General features: G+C 45.6%; 1 protein-coding gene across 12 annotated transcripts in view; it reads left to right on the top strand.

Annotated features, from left to right (window-relative positions):
- Nucleotides 1-16,640, top strand: part of grik2 (glutamate receptor, ionotropic, kainate 2) — a 291,491-nt gene that overhangs the window by 214,007 nt on the left and 60,844 nt on the right. For 10 of the 12 annotated variants that reach the window (XM_055503080.1, XM_041067655.2, XM_055503078.1 and 7 more), the window contains one exon: nt 243-356. In XM_055503080.1, the coding sequence (XP_055359055.1) occupies nt 243-356 (114 nt within the window). Of the gene's footprint in view, nt 1-242; nt 357-1,221; nt 5,424-7,313; nt 7,440-16,640 lie in introns of those variants that run through there. The other 2 variants (XM_055503079.1, XM_041067656.2) reach the window with 2 other exon arrangements.

The raw sequence follows: 16,640 nt of genomic DNA on the forward strand, positions 1-16,640 counted from the left end.
TGTCTCCAAAAAGATTCTCAAAGACCAATACAGATCCTATATCATCTTGATAGTGTTAGCTCTAAATATCTATTCTTTTGTGATGATGCACATAATAATTTTACAAGTCCAGTATTTATAGCATTTAAATTTAGTTCTTCATTAGAGAAGTAATATACTGAATGTTTTGCCTGTTCCCGTCTGTGCTATATTCTTTGTTCTACCTACTATACCAGGATATAAAAGTGCATATTGTTTTACAGATTGGCACTTGGGATCCTCCAAGTGGCTTGAATATGACGGAGAACCAGAAGGGAAAGACAACCAATGTGTCTGACTCGTTATCCAATCGATCTCTGATTGTCTCCACCATACTGGTATGTTCTTTTGTGCCTAATATACATATAGCTGTTGACGAAGCTATTTGGCCCTACACTTTTTTGCTTTCATATAGGAAGTAGCTTAAACATATCTGCTGCATTTAAAGATAGTGTGGATCACACTAGTATCCTGTAACTAACAAAATAGGTCATCTCAAATTCAACCTTAACATTAATTTAACAGTGGGAAAAAAGATTAGGTGTGCAGTAACTGCAGTTATTTCTATTTTGTACATTTTACTGTGTTCTATCGAAATAAAATATGATTTATTACAAATGTAAGGCTTAATTGGATGCAGCTTGATAAAATTTTGACAAATTAGCTACAGAAAGCGGAGGGTATATAAACACATTGTGTTTGTGATCTGCTTTATTTAGAGTCAGCCTGCTTATAGACTGGACTAATTACAGTAGTAGATATAATTGATAATATTTCACATTGACTCTGAATGACTGGTATCTGTCGTATGTCATCTAACAAAGTTAAATAATCCTTCTATTTCTTGTCTGGTTACAGTTTTTACTTGTTTTCTAAAGGTGGCTTTTTTAAAACTTCCCCACTGTGGAGAACTCTAATTTAATGGAAGCAGGCTCAGGCAAAGAAAACGGACTGATTGATTGTCTAAGAATTTTACTACTACTACTAATTTAGCGGGCCTATGATTTTTCTTGCCAGTGGTGTCAAGTACATTAGCTGAGGAATTTATTAGGACGTTTATATGGATGTCATGTCCTTATTTAAGTTTAAGATGTTCAGTTACATTCCTGTGCAAATCGAATGTAACTGTAAACAATTTTGGTTTCTTATTCACACTGGCACAGACAAACCACCAATTTGTATTACAGTTGTACCTTTCTACAGAGGTTTGCTGAGGACAGACTGGACGAAGGCCCTGTAGAACATGGTCAGCAGCTCCTGGGGCTGAGCTGTCTCAGGAAGTACAACCTCTGCTGGGCCTTTTTGTCGACAGTGTCTATGTGGGGGGCCCACTTCAGGTCCTGTGAGATTGTGGACCCTAGAAACCTGAATGAGTCCACGGTAGACACTGGGTTGTTGTGGATGGTGGTGGGGGCGGCAAGCGGTTCTTACTTTTCTTTTGTTGTTGTTGTTCTGTCCAGCAGTTTAACAAGCAGCATGTACAGTGGCAGCTGGTAAAAGTGTCTACCCCCACTGTGCTTTGCTTCTGAATGCGCCGCGTCATCGCCTTGTATGCACTGCGTGAAAGAGTGTGTTATGTCCTTTTGGCCTGGCCTAGTGGTTAAGAAGTGTGGCTGTAAAGTTTTTCGTCCCGGGTTTGAGTCTCAGTGGAAGCACTCTTTCAATTTTAATTATTGGAAAAACAGCGTCTCATCATTATCATTTGACCCTCGACATAACATTGTCGTAATATTTAGTACATGGATCCCCAAAACTATGAACCGCTGGTCGCCTGTGGTGGACAATTATAGTATTTAGTATAGTTATGTACGTAAGTAAGTTATTGGCAAATTACGGCAGTTTAAAACCGAAAATAAGAAGCTCAACAGTGTGCCCTCCCGTGTGCAGTGTTCGATTTGTGGCAGACAAGCTACTGTAACCCTTATTTCTCGCTGTTGGTACGGGCTATAATTTTCTTTACGTGGTATTCTTCTTTAATGCACCACACGCCAAGACAGTACAATACGCCGCTCTTACCCACTGCCGCTCTTTTTCCTGTCCCCCGTCAACAAGGGCAGGTAGGAACTAATGTTAATTACAAATAAAATCACAGTAGTTGAAATGCCACATTTCCCAAACATAAAATAAAAAAAATAAAAAGGAATATTAACTAAGGTACACTTGGGCGAATGGGAAATCAAAGTTTTGAAATGTACACGGGCCGAAAAAGTCACATCAGCCACTCATTCAGTTACAATGACAAGCACAGTCAAAACAAATTCTCGCTACATGTAGTGCGCCAATCCCCCGTTTCTCTCGTAGCCTCCATTTGCACATCCATACATTTGTGTATTGGTCACTCTCTGAACACATGACTCCGAAACACGTCACATGTTTGTGTAAGAGTTTCCACCAAATTTGATGTCTCCACCAAATTATAAGCAGAGGTAACAAGAAAACAACTTTTTTTGTTTGGTTTGTAAGGCGGTGCTTTGATTAAAATCTGTTTGCCGCTCATTGCAAGACAAACGAAAACGCTGGTGAAAGTGGATGGGAAATCAAAATGTTGAATTTTTCACGGGCTATAAGATTGATCTCAGCCACTCAGTTACAATGACACGCGCAGTCAAAACGAGTCAACTGCAGTCCTGCAGACAAAGAGTAAACGCGTACAAACAAACATATTGCTGCAATGCGTCGCTGTAGATCTGCTTCTGGCGTCCTGTCAAAGTTACAATAGACAATTGCTGTAATACAAATTCCTATGATTATTACGGTTATTGACAGAAAATCTATGACTATTGGAAAACATTCATTAACAAGTTATTTGTATAAGTATTTTAAACCTAAATAAGCGGCTGTAGTCACAGATGGACTGCGCTCAACGTCTTTACTTGGCCATGTCTTGGCCAGTCAAATTATATTAATTAAATTGCGACCCCTAAACATGGAATTATGTGAAGCCAATATGTTGTATCAGATGTTAGAGCAGTGGGTGTGTACATATTCTTAAGAGACGCATCCTTTTTAAACACACGAAAAAAACGGGCAGCATGAAAACAAGAACGTTTTGCTGCTGTGGTGCAGGTCTGTTCTAAACCACACAGAACAATTATAACATTGCTCATACTCCCCACGTTTGAGCACACAACAGATACCTAATAGTAAAAACTTAATAGTAAACGTAATAGTAAAATAGGTCTGGTGTAATATATGTGTGTTACAGGTAGAAATGAACAGTTGGACCTCAGTTACGCTGTAGTGCACTGGAGGCTTCTAATCAACGCTGCGCCACCTGGTGGTTAAAACGAGACTAGCGTCCTGATTTTTTTTAGCCGGCTGCAGGATCAAAAATCTTTAGTCAGCGACGCACCCGCTGCACCGTGGCGACGCAACGATACTGCAGTGAAAACGCTAGTCACTTTGAACCGCTACCACTGTATTAGTCTGAATGCCGTATTGTGATGGACAGCTTTGCTTTGCAACCAGCTGCTGAAACCAAGCAAATCAGTTAAGCACACAATCGTGCAAAATAAATAAGTAGAAATGTACCTTAGGCTGACACATTCATAACTAAACAAATGTACTGTGGTTTACCTTTTCAATTAATATTAATACCAATAATAGAGGTAAGGTATGTGCACACACTCATTCACTTGTTCTCAATAATGGGGAGGGTAGGTCTCTGGCCTGCCGCCCATGTGGCCCCAGGCAGGGACCACAGCACCACCCAAGCAAGGCCACATAGCCTCACCCCCAGGCCCCAGTGAAAGATCCCTGAATGTATGTCTATGTGGCTAGGTATGAGGAACCTTGGGAAACTGCCAGTTCCCCAAGGGGTCCAACACATAGAGCCATCAAAGTAAAGGCTCTGTCCTCTGCCCCCGCCCCCCAGAGGCAGCCTTCAAAGTCCTAGATGAGTATGTATGACTAGTGTAATTAAAATTGCAGAGCATCCCACTTAGGAGGGACGGAAACCCTTTCCAGCAGCCCCTCACAGACCTAAGTGGATTAGTGTGGAGACATGTAGTTGGGAAGCAAGACACGGGGGTCCGCAGAGCCAGGTTCCAGAGTAGCTCTGCTACCCATCCCACTGCCCCCCACAACCCCCAGCCAGGAAGAGATAGGCGAGACCCAGGATTGCAGTACTACTGCACAGGCACCACATGCAACACAGCCAGAACCATCCTCACCCCTCTGTCACAGTTACACATTCTCTCGCTCAAGCATGCTCATGCTCGCCCCGTGTAGTGCTCCACTCAAACCTACACACATACTCTGTGGCTGTGCATTGAGGGTCAACCTCCGCCCAAGACCTAATGAAGACCGAAGCCCAAGTAGCCCACCAGACTCCCCCGCAACAGGCCTGAGCAGTTACCAGAGGGCGTCAGACCGTTAGGGCAGACAGCGCAGCTCTCGAGCACCCGAGCTCCACGCATCTCTCTAGGATGATTTTCTTTGCGACACAGAGGGCAGAAAGAAGTGTGTGTGATGAGTTTGTCTCTAGGTCAAGCCCACTTAGATCTCCTAAAAGGCAGAGTGCAGGGGCTTCTGGGATTGCACAGCTTAACCAGGGTGACAGGCGTTCGCATACTCCTTGCCAAAATTGCTGCACAGGCGAACCTGATCAGAATGCATGTAGAAATCTATGTGCTGTGTTATCTGTACAATGAGGGCAAATGTTAAAGTTTGTGAGACCCATTTGGAACACCCTTTGTCCTGTATAATGTGTTCTATGAAGAATTTTATATTGTATTAGTTTGTGTTTTTTGTCATTCTGAATAAATTAGAACATACTGTACCATATACTATTCCAGAACATGTGATTAGTGGTGATTTCCAGATCAGGTTCCCATTTAGAGATCGGAAGGCTCCCTGTGTGATCAACATTGGAAATTAAAATATAGATTAAAATATAGAATATAGATACTGTTCTTTTTCCTGATATTTCAATAAATCGTTTTATTGCTGGTAGTGGTTGCATCTGGATAGGAGTATTCTTAGTTTTTGCATTAAGTATTGACTTTAGTTGTTAATATTCTAAGAAATTGGCACTAGTGATTTCATAGTGGGACACTAATTCTTCAAAAGAGCTTGTCTCTTGTGAAAACATGTTTCAGATGTGTTATCCTGTAAAGTCGTAGAGTGTATTGCCTTTTTGTTTTGTATGATGTCTGGATTGTTCCAGAGAGGTGTATTTTGGCAAAAAGTAAGCAAAGATCCATTAATTTTAAGAAAATCCCACCAGGCTGCCAAAGATGCTTTTATGCTAATGCTCTGGTAGCAACTATGGTGTTTGATTTTGGTGCTGATAAATGGTAGGTCTGCAATTTTAATATTTCGGTGGGACTGTGTTTTATCCATTTGTGGACATGGTTCAGTCTTTTGGCAGGAATATAGTGGTGGAAGTTAGGTAGTTCTAGGCTGGCGCAGCGTCTGAAGTTTTTAAACTAATTTGTGGTGGCTTGGTTTTCCACAAAAACTGTGAGATGTATGGGTCTAATGTCTTAAACCACACCTGGCCTGGCTGAGTCGGAATCATTGAGAATATGTAATTAATTTTTGGCAGGATCATAATTTTAATGGTGGCAATTCTTCCCATAAGTGATATGGGTAGGGACTGCCATCCTTTGAGGTTAGCTTCTTGTCAGGCGGCCTGACCAACCGGACCCGCATGCACAGCGTTGGAGACCAGGAGGTAAGTTCAACTTGTTTAATGAACAGACAGATTCCAAGCTGAGGCAGAATGCTGAACGCTTACGGCAGACAGTGAAAGCACAAAGGGAGCAGGCAAGCTCGAAGGTCAAAACAGACTGGATCGATACGGCGTAAGCAATGGCAATGGTACAAGAAGACTAGGCAAAAGAGTAACAGAAAACTGGCACAGTGGGTAACTGGACAAGAACAGAACTAATGCTAAAAAGAGGAGAGAACTCACAACAATCTGGCAGAGGTATGAGGTGAGTGCTGGAAGCTAAATACCGACTGGAAGTAACACTAGACCTTAGCATGGAGGAACAGAACTGGAGTTACTACAAAATGAAACGCAAATGGCAAAACATCAGAGAAGAGAGGGATGTACACAATGTGGAATAAAAGTAGGTGATGGAAAAACAGTAAAGGAAAGGAAAATTAAAGTGAAAGGAAAGTGAATGCTTCATGCTTGATTGAGCACTTTGCAAACTGTGGAGTGAGCGACATTACAATAACAATAAACATTTAACTGAAACATCTGCGAGAGTGAACAAGTTTGAATATTGAATTTAAAGTTATAACACTTAGTTAGATTTGCATCTATTTTTTTTCATTTAACAAACCTTTTATAATAATCCATTTTTGTTACATACCACCTGCTAGTACAGCCACAGAGTTGCTTCCCGGTCCGAGTAGAGCTATCCGTTGATGTACAGTTTGTGAACGCTGATAAAAGCCCTGCAGCCTTACGCCATGAACTTCTTACAGATAGCGAACAGTTGTCGGCAGCGGCAGTCGAGGATCTCCTTGGGGAAACGATCGACACTGTAGTCGGTTCCTTTCAGCTGTCTGTCCTGGCTCTTAACCAGTTCCTTCTGCTTAAAGTCATGAAACTTGGCATCGATGGGTCGTCCTCCCAGCCGATGAGTTTGATGAACGCCATGTTGCGCACAACATCAGCTAGAAGCTTCATCTTTTGCTTGAGAAAGTTTTTAACGGTGGTTTCCGCGTTTTCTTCCGCCTGTTCTGGAATCCCAGAGAACACCAGTTTGTCTCTCATGCCGCGGGCCTGCAGATCTACAACGCTTTCTTTAAGATTTTTTTTTATTTTCTGCTGCTAGCTGAGCCACATCCTCCGTCAGGGATTGCACCATTCCTCTCAGGGCCTTGTTCTTGGTAAGAAGGTAGGGAGGAACACCACCTGCTGCTGGCTGAATTCCAGGGAGTCACAGAGGAGAACTTCCACTACCGCCAGACGCGCATCAAAACTTTCTAGTTTTTTTTTTCTATGGACTCCAGGATGTCCATGATGTTTTTATCAGCTGAGCCAGCTCCAGGTGACTCAGGTGTGTCAGACGATCTTTTCTTTTGAGCCGTGTCCCCACGCTCGAAGCACTCGTCAGTGTACTCAAAACTTTCCTCAGTGTTATCCAGAATGGTAAGATGGTTGATTGTTTTCCGTAGGATGAAGTAGTTATTTATATATATTTATTGGGGGATAGTTTATCGAGGTGTTGTTTACTGCCAGTGTCGCGCCGCCTTGTTGAATTTCTCGCGCTTTTCTCGCAGAGTCTCACGTTCTTTCACAGCATCGCGCCCCTTTCTCCTCTCCTCTTTCACAGAGCAAGCGATTCTGAAGTCCACTGTCATCTTCACAGTCTTGAGTGTGCTGAACTCCAGCTGGTTCTGACTGTACCACGGAACCAGCTGCTCTGCCTCCTGTCTGTATGCAGATTCATCTACGTCCTGGATCAGCACAATATTGTCTGTCACGGACCGACGGAAAGGTGATCATGACACAGGACCCAAATGCACGGCTGGAGAACCAACTCAGTTTAATAACTTATTTAATGATGGCTCAGTAAATGTCCAAATAAAACAAGACTAATCGCCTGGTCAGGCACCGGGCATCAATAGCTCTGACAGCGGCTAACATACGTGTGCGTAATGAGCCCGGGACGTGAAACGGGAACTACCCAAATGAAAACAGAAACCAGAAGTACTACCAAAATAAAACAGGAAACCAAAACATGATAAGTGAAAACAGAGTCCTTCAGAATAAATACCAGAAACAAGGAATAAAACGAGAAACAAAAACCCCGGTCGTGACAGTACCCCTCCCCCTAGGGCGTCTACCACGGAGCCCCCCCCCAACCAGGGTGGGCGGAGGGCGGTACCAGGAGGAGGGACCGAATCCCTCCCCGGCAAGGCACACAAGCAGGGCGGGCGGAGGGAGGACCGGAGGAGGGTCAAGACAAGGATCCATCATAAGTTCACACATATACATGTCCAGGAACCCCACAAGACACAGAGTCGGGAGAGCCGCGTCGAGCCCAACCTCCTCCAGACAACGGTGCTCCAAGGATCGCGGTGGACGATGATGGTAGAGGCCATGCCATCGCCGCGGCCGGAGAGGGCATCCCTCAGGCGAGTGGCCGGACCAGAGGCGTGCAGCGCCAAAGGAGGCAGCACCACTCAAGTGGCAGGAATGGCCGAGGGTGAGGCCACCAGACCGGAAGAAGGGGCCGACAGACGTGGAGCCAGGACCAGTTATGTAATTAATTTTTGTCAGGATCATAATTTTAATGGTGGCAATTCTTCCCATAAGTGATATGGGTAGGGACTGCCATCCTTTGAGGTTAGCTTCTTGTCAGGCGGCCTGACCAACCGGACCCGCATGCACAGCGTTGGAGACCAGGAGGTAAGTTCAACTTGTTTAATGAACAGACAGATTCCAAGCTGAGGCAGAATGCTGAACGCTTACGGCAGACAGTGAAAGCACAAAGGGAGCAGGCAAGCTCGAAGGTCAAAACAGACTGGATCGATACGGCGTAAGCAATGGCAATGGTACAAGAGGACTAGGCAAAAGAGTAACAGAAAACTGGCACAGTGGGTAACTGGACAAGAACAGAACTAATGCTAAAAAGAGGAGAGAACTCACAACAATCTGGCAGAGGTATGAGGTGAGTGCTGGAAGCTAAATACCGACTGGAAGTAACACTAGACCTTAGCATGGAGGAACAGAACTGGAAGTTACTACAAAATGAAACAGCAAATGGCAAAACATCAGAGAAGAGAGGGATGTACACAATGTGGAATAAAAGTAGGTGATGGAAAAACAGTAAAGGAAAGGAAAATTAAAGTGAAAGGAAAGTGAATGCTTCATGCTTGATTGAGCACTTTGCAAACTGTGGAGTGAGCGACATTACAATAACAATAAACATTTAACTGAAACATCTGCGAGAGTGAACAAGTTTGAATATTGAATTTAAAGTTATAACACTTAGTTAGATTTGCATCTATTTTTTTTCATTTAACAAACCTTTTATAATAATCCATTTTTGTTACATACCACCTGCTAGTACAGCCACAGAGTGGCTTCCCGGTCCGAGTAGAGCTATCCGTTGATGTACAGTTTGTGAACGCTGATAAAAGCCCTGCAGCCTTACGCCATGAACTTCTTGCAGCGGCAGTCGAGGATCTCCTTGGGGAACCGATCGTTAATGAGCCCGGGACGTGAAACGGGAACTACCCAAATGAAAACAGAAACCAGAAGTACTACCAAAATAAAACAGGAAACCAAAACATGATAAGTGAAAACAGAGTCCTTCAGAATAAATACCAGAAACAAGGAATAAAACGAGAAACAAAAACCCCGGTCGTGACAGTACCCCTCCCCCTAGGGCGTCTACCACGGAGCCCCCCCCCAACCAGGGTGGGCGGAGGGCGGTACCAGGAGGAGGGACCGAATCCCTCCCGGCAAGGCACACAAGCAGGGCGGGCGGAGGGAGGACCGGAGGAGGTCAGACAAGGATCCATCATAAGTTCACACATATACATGTCCAGGAACCCCACAAGACACAGAGTCGGGAGAGCCGCGTCGAGCCCAACCTCCTCCAGACAACGGTGCTCCAAGGATCGCGGTGGACGATGATGGTAGAGGCCATGCCATCGCCGCGGCCGGAGAGGGCATCCCTCAGGCGAGTGGCCGGACCAGAGGCGTGCAGCGCCAAAGGAGGCAGCACCACTCAAGTGGCAGGAATGGCCGAGGGTGAGGCCACCAGACCGGAAGAAGGGGCCGACAGACGTGGAGCCAGGACCAGAGACGGGGAACGGCGTGGAGCCGGAACCAGACGAAGGGCCGGGATGAACGTGGTCTGGAACAGACCACCAGGAACTGACGCAGGTGTGGCCAGAGCCGGTGCAGACATGGCCGGAGCCAGACCACCAGGAGCTGTGGTAAACGTCGTCTGGACAAGACCACCGGGAACTAATGCAGGTGTGGCCGGAGCCGGTGCAGACGTGGCCGGAGCCGGACCACCAGGAGCTGTGGCGAACGTGGTCTGGACAAGACCACCAGGAACTGATGCAGGTGTGGCCGGAGCCGGTGCACACGTGGCCGGAGTCGGACCACCAGGAGCTGTGGTGAACGTCGTCTGGACAAGACCACCAGGAACCAATGCCGGCGTGGCCGGTGCCGGGCCACCAGGAACCGATGCCGGCGTGGCCGGTGCTGGGCCACCGGGAGCCGATGCAGACGTGGCCGGAGCCGGATCACAGGGAGCCGATGCAGACATGGCAGTATATAATATATAATGCTCGCGGGCCTCCTCTCTGGAGCTGGCAGTGATGCTCGCGGCCTCCTCTCTGGAGCTGGCAGTGATGCTCGCGGCCTCCTCTCTGGAGCTGGCAGTGCTGCTCGCGACCGTCGAGCTCGGATGGGGAGCCGGGTCTGACCGGGCAAAAACTGGACTTGACCGACACATTGTGCCACCTGGCTGGGACAAGGCTGGGGCTTGAGCACGACATGACTGGACTGGGACCTGAACGCTACATGACTGATCTGGAACCTGAACGTGACGTGACTGATCTGGGACCTGAACGTGACATGACTGATCTGGGACCTGAACGTGACATGACTGATCTGGGACCTGAACGCGACATGACTGACCTGACTGAGACGCAGGGACTGATGTGGTTGCTGGTTGAAGTTCTGTGGCTAGAACGTGAGCATGAGGTGTAAAACCGTACCGGTGCAGGAATTCCTCCCAGTGGGTTAGGGTTTGAGCTGGACAGGCTGGTGCAGCAGCAACGATCAGACGAGGCTGGGAAAAGGGAACAGAAACGGGGACCGCAGGCTGATCTGGTGTGAGAGGAGGATCAGATGCACCTGGGGACATCGGTGGTGTGACCGGGGCTGACGTGATCCGGGGCTGACGTGATCCGGGAGTGGCGTGGGAGCCGGTGTGGTGCAGAGCGTGTGCTCTAACTCCTTGAGCCGCGCACACATCCGCTCGTAGAGGCGGCGGACGCCGGGGCATTCTAGCAGGCTGTCCTCGTCCTCTATCGTGTACACCGCCACTCCCACAGCGCACCCCTGGGCTTCCGGGTTGGACGCCATTCGGCAATCCTCCGCAAGGAGCTTAAAATAATTGCGGAGGTCGCTGGGTAGCTCGGCGCATGTAAACTCCATGGTCTCCAACAGAACTTCACCTCCAAAACAAAAATAACACAGAACGAAACCGCACCTGGGAGGTATCAGGAAGCCGGCTGGGTCCAAGTCTGGTCAGATCGTACTGTCACGGACTGACAGAAACTTGATCATGATGCAGGACCCAAATGCACGGCTGGAGAACCAACTCAGTTTGGTAACTTATTTAATGATGGCTTAGTAAATGTCCAAACAAAACAAGACTAATTGCCCGGTCAGGCACCGGGCATCAATAGCTCTGACGGCGGCTAACCTAAGCAAGACCAAAACAAAACAGAAACTTACTGTATGGGTGATGGTGCGTGCCACGACGGTATTCTCACAAGATGATCTGACAAATGACTGAAGTGACTGGCGGCGGTTAAATGCTGGCGGTGATTACTAATAACGGACAGGTGTGCGTAATGAAATACCGGAACGTGAAACGGGAACTAACCAAATGAAAACAGAAACCGGAAGTACTACCAAAATAAAACAGGAAACCAAAACATGATAAGTGAAAACAGAGTCCTTCAGAATAAATACCAGAAACAAGAAATAAAACGAGAAACAAAAACCCAGGTCGTGACAATGTCATCTGCATACTTCAGGAGTTTCACAGACAGGTTCCCTGAGGTGCAGTCATTGGTATAGAGGGAGAAGAGCAGTGGAGAGAGGACACACCCCTCTGGTTGCCCAGGAAGCTCCCATTGTCCAAAAAGTTCCTGGCACATGGGACTGGAGACTGGGAGCTGGGTCCATTTATGGTGGCATATTCCATGGGTGATTGTGTTGAAGGCTGAGCTGAAGTCCACGAAAAGATCCTGACATATGTGTCAGAGAGATCCAGGTGCTGCAGGATGTATGGGAGTCCCAGGTTTACTGCATCATCCGCTGACCTGTTTTTTCTGTAAGCGAACTGCAGGGGGTTTAGCAGGGGGGCTGTAATGTCCTTCAGACACCTCAGCACCAGCCTCTCAATCGTCTTCATGACCACCGACGTCAGGGCTACAGGTCTGTAGTCATTCAGGCTGGCGATGGTGGACTTCTTAGAGAAGGGCACAATGGTGAACTGGGAACTGTAGACAGCTGCCGAGAGTGAGTGAAGATCTCAGTGAAGATCAGCACCAACAGGTTAGCACAGACTCTCAGACAGGTTGGGGACACACCGTCGGAGCCTTTCTGGTTTTCTGCCTCTGAAGGAGGCGACAGACGTCTCCTTCACAAATCCTCAGTGCCGGCAGGGGCTTCCGATGGCGGGATGGTTTGAATGTTGGGTGGTGTAGGTGAGCTTATTGTCTGGCATGAGGAGGTCATTTTCAAACAGGCAGTAGAACTTGTTAAGGTCGTTTGCCAGGCGTTTGCTAGTTTCTTGGTTGGTGATGTGCTGCAGGCCTCTCCAGACTTCCTCTCCGACACAGGATTGTTTGTTGATAGGCTCCTCTGCAGCTTCTCACCATAGCCCCTTTTAGTTGCTTTGATCGTCTTTGTCAGCCTATTTCTGGTCTGCCTGTATAGGAACTGGTCACCACTTCTGTAGGCTTCTTCCTTGGTCTGGCGCAGCTTACCTAAGTCTGGCGTGAACCATAGCTTCTTGTTGTTGACTGTGCGTACAGTTTTCCTCTGAGTGCACATATCCTCACAAAAGGTGATGTATGATGTCACAGTGTAAGTTAGCTCATTAATGTCTCTCGCCGCAGCTTCAAAAACCCCCCAGTCAGTAGAGTCAAAGCAGCCCTGCAGCTGCAGTTTCCTCCGTTCACTTTTTCACCGTCCTGACCACAGGTTTACAGGTTCTTGATTTCTGCCTGTAAGTTCGGATGAGGTGAAGCAGACAGTGGTGAGAGAGGACCAGTGCTGCATGGGGTACTGAGCAGTAGGCATCCTTTAACACAGTGTAGCAGTGGTCCAGTGTGTTAATGACCCCCGTGGGACACTTCACATGCTGCCTCCTGTATCTGGGGCGTTCCTGGCTCAGGTTTGTTTGGTTGATGATAAGCAGGGAGTCTGGATGTTTCCTTTCCTGTTATGTGGTCAGCCAGGTTCTATAAAGCTGTTGTTACGGACGTGAGGTGGGATGTAAATGCTGACCAGAATGAACGGGGCTCCTGCTGTGAATAAAAGAGATGGCGGTTGACAAAGAAGGACTGCAGAACGTCTTCAACTCTGTAAAATCTGTACACCAATCTTTGTTAATATGAAAGCAGGTTCTGCCTGCTTGTGCTATCCTGGAAAGATCCGTGACGGAAGCTGGAAGCCGGGAAGATGTAGCGCTGCGTCAGGGATGTTCTCACTGAGCCAGGTTTCAGTGAAGCACGGGGGGTGGATCTGTTTAAGTCCTTTTTTTTGTGTTGAGGAGCCAGGATGTCATTATTAGTAAATCCAAAAGTATATTATTGGACCTTGGTCTTGGTACTCCTTGTTAGCATGCTTGTCTTACTGGCAAGCATAATAAAAGCATGTCTATTACCCACGATCTATGTTATGTCACTGATCAGTCTTGAATGAGAGGATTGTCATATTTCCTGCGTAAAATCATGAACATGTGCAAGCTCAGGCAGGCTTTCATACAACATTGACAGTGAAAAGAGGCCAAGATGAAGTCATTTATGTTCCTGTTATTTAGGGGGCGAGCACAAAATTAACAATATCAAGTAAATTGCAGGTTGTCAGTATTTATCGTGAGCCTTCTTTCCTTCCATGCATGCTGCAAAGTGATTGGATTGCAGTTATTAGCAGAGTTTCTGCAGCTGTAATTTCCATATCTGGAATGAGTCATGGGGAGACATGTGATGGCTGTGAACAACAAAAAAAAGGAGGGCGGGTCAAGAATAATTGGGTTTGTTACATTTCATTGATGCACACTTTCCTCCAGTTCCTTATTATTTTCTTTGGGATTGTGTTCTATAAAACATGATGTAATTACTGTGGAGATTGAAGCATATCAACAGTTTATCTAGTTTGGAAATCACGCCAGCAGTGTTGCAGTGTAAATAAAGTACTTTTAGGCTAATGGCTGGAGCTGCAGAAAATGCAGTGTGGAATGGTTTAAAGTGAACAAGAAGTGGCCCTTCTTGCACTTAGTGTATACAGAAACTATTTATGTTTTATTAGTTAGTGAAGGGGAATGATAGGGCAGCCTGCAGGCAGCAAAAATGTCAAAAAGATCAGATATCCAGCATCAGTTTTCGCTGTGTATTTCAACTTTATCCAGCGTACAAAGCTATGCGGGTACCTAGTGGGTAGGTAAATGTGAATGGTTGTTTGTGTCATTTAATATACTTAACAATTCTGTTTTGTTTGATTATATTCTGGAATCATCTTGAGTTCTTGAAAGTATAAATCAATGTACTGTACATAAGGTAAGGTAATATGAATGTATATTGTTTAGGTTAGGCCGTACCTAATCATAGACTGTATACATTAAATTAGGTGTTTTTACACAACTTATAATATAATATAAATCACCAAATAAGAGAGGGGATATTCAATTTCCTCAGTGGCTACACAAAGAGCAAGATAGAAAAAATGGTGAGCAGAAATGGGCAGGATTCTACATAATTAAAAAAAGAATGAACAGGGACCGGAACATATATATAACATATTTACAACAAACTGCCTCACAAACTTTGCAACAAAAAAAGAGACAATGCAGTTCATATGACAATTAATTATGGTTTATTGTAAATGATGAACAAAGATAAATAATCATTACTGCTTGTGGAGTTTGTAACATAAGAGTGTCAGTAATGTGAGTGAAAATTTAGTGTGTGCATGTTGTCCAATGCAGAACGAAAACAGACAGAACACAAACCAAATCAGGCCATGTGATTCCTATTAGGGAGAGAATGTAAAAAGCCAGGTGTCATTTAATTAGCCTAATGATGCTGCCTGCCTGCAATTCTGTGCAGGAAAGACACAGACAGGACAATCCCAATCCATAAGAAAAAGGTTGACCAAACCTTGACCAAAAGTTGGATATATCGAAAAAACTAACGATCAATAATTCAGGGTGTTCATACAAACTATGGTAACCATTACCGTAAGGTCATCCTTCTCTCCTGTAACCCTGGCACATACCTCCATCCTCCAAACTCTGCAATCTGAAGCAAATTTAAGAGAAGTGAAGCATGGAGAAATGACTAGAGATAAAATAGTAAAAGATTTCAACTGCTGTATCTACAAGTGTTCTGGACAAAACATCAACCATAACATTTTTAACACCCTTGATGTGGCAAACATCTAAGGTATATGGTTAAGGGAACAACACCCATCTCATCTCATAAGCCTTTGGTTTGGATTCTATAGAGGCTTAAGTAAAATTTGAGGATTGAGTTGTGAAAAAAATTATAGGAGATCCCCCAGAGTCAACATAAACCCCAAAATGATGCAGAGCCCAAATCAATGCTCTCAGTGTCTCTTTCTCAATGACAGAGTAGCTGTCTGATGTTTGTTAAATTTCCCGGAGAAGAGACTCATTGGGCAATCTACTTCCTTCTCATTTTCCTGCAACTGTTGTGATTCGGCCCTCTGGCCTGCTGGAGGAGCTTTTGGGTTGTGTTCTGCCTGCTTTAGTTCCTGCATGTTATTTGTCCTGTCCTGTCCTCGTAAAGGTTTGTTCTGTCCTTTGTTGTTAATTGTCCTGTCTTGTAATGCAGTTTCATCACTTTGTATGTTTAGTTTATACAGTAGGTGTGTTTAGTATTCATGTGTATTACCTGCGTTGCAGTGATTTTTAGTTCATGTTCATGTTTCTGGTTTATTCTAGTTAGTATATTATGCTCCCAGTCTAGTAATGTACCTGTGTTTAGTTTGTACTCCTGCCTTAGTTCTGTGTAGATGTTTCCAGTCACGTCATTTATTCAATGTTACAATTAAATTACTTGTATCAAAAGTTGCTGGTCATGCATTTTGGTTATCATGTCCTGTCCAGTTTGCTTCTCTGGCCTGAGCTCTAATTTAAGCAGGCCTGATACACTAAGGAGCTTAGGCATAGTAGCCTCCCTGGCAAGTGCAGCTGGTATTAGCCACTTCAGCATGTGTGAGCTGTGAACTGTCCATGAATGTCAGCTTAGCCAACATCCTTCTCTCACCCACCCCTTACACAAAGTCCAGTGGACAGCCCAGGACAGAGCATTCCTCACCAGCTTCCTTCACATTTTCTTTCCCGGTTTGTGCTGCCTGCTCCCCAGCAGACCACAGTGTAGTGAATGACAGGCTACACGGCTGCACACTTTGAAGGACATCAGTCTCTTCAGAAGGTGGAGGGCATCAGTGTTGTGAGTCCAGTTCTGTGCCTGCGTGCGTGTGTGCGTGCGTGCGTGCGTGCGTGCCTGCGTGCATGCGCATACACACCTATAAATTTATTCCATTTTGCTTTTGAGTTATTTTAGAAGGCTTAAATAAAGTGGCTGTTGAGTGTTTTGTGAATGCATGTACTGTACTGTAAGTAGTTATGCAAAGTGCCTTGCACAACACA

This window comes from Betta splendens, chromosome 16 (assembly GCF_900634795.4).
Source record: "Betta splendens chromosome 16, fBetSpl5.4, whole genome shotgun sequence".
Classification (NCBI taxonomy): domain Eukaryota; kingdom Metazoa; phylum Chordata; class Actinopteri; order Anabantiformes; family Osphronemidae; genus Betta; species Betta splendens.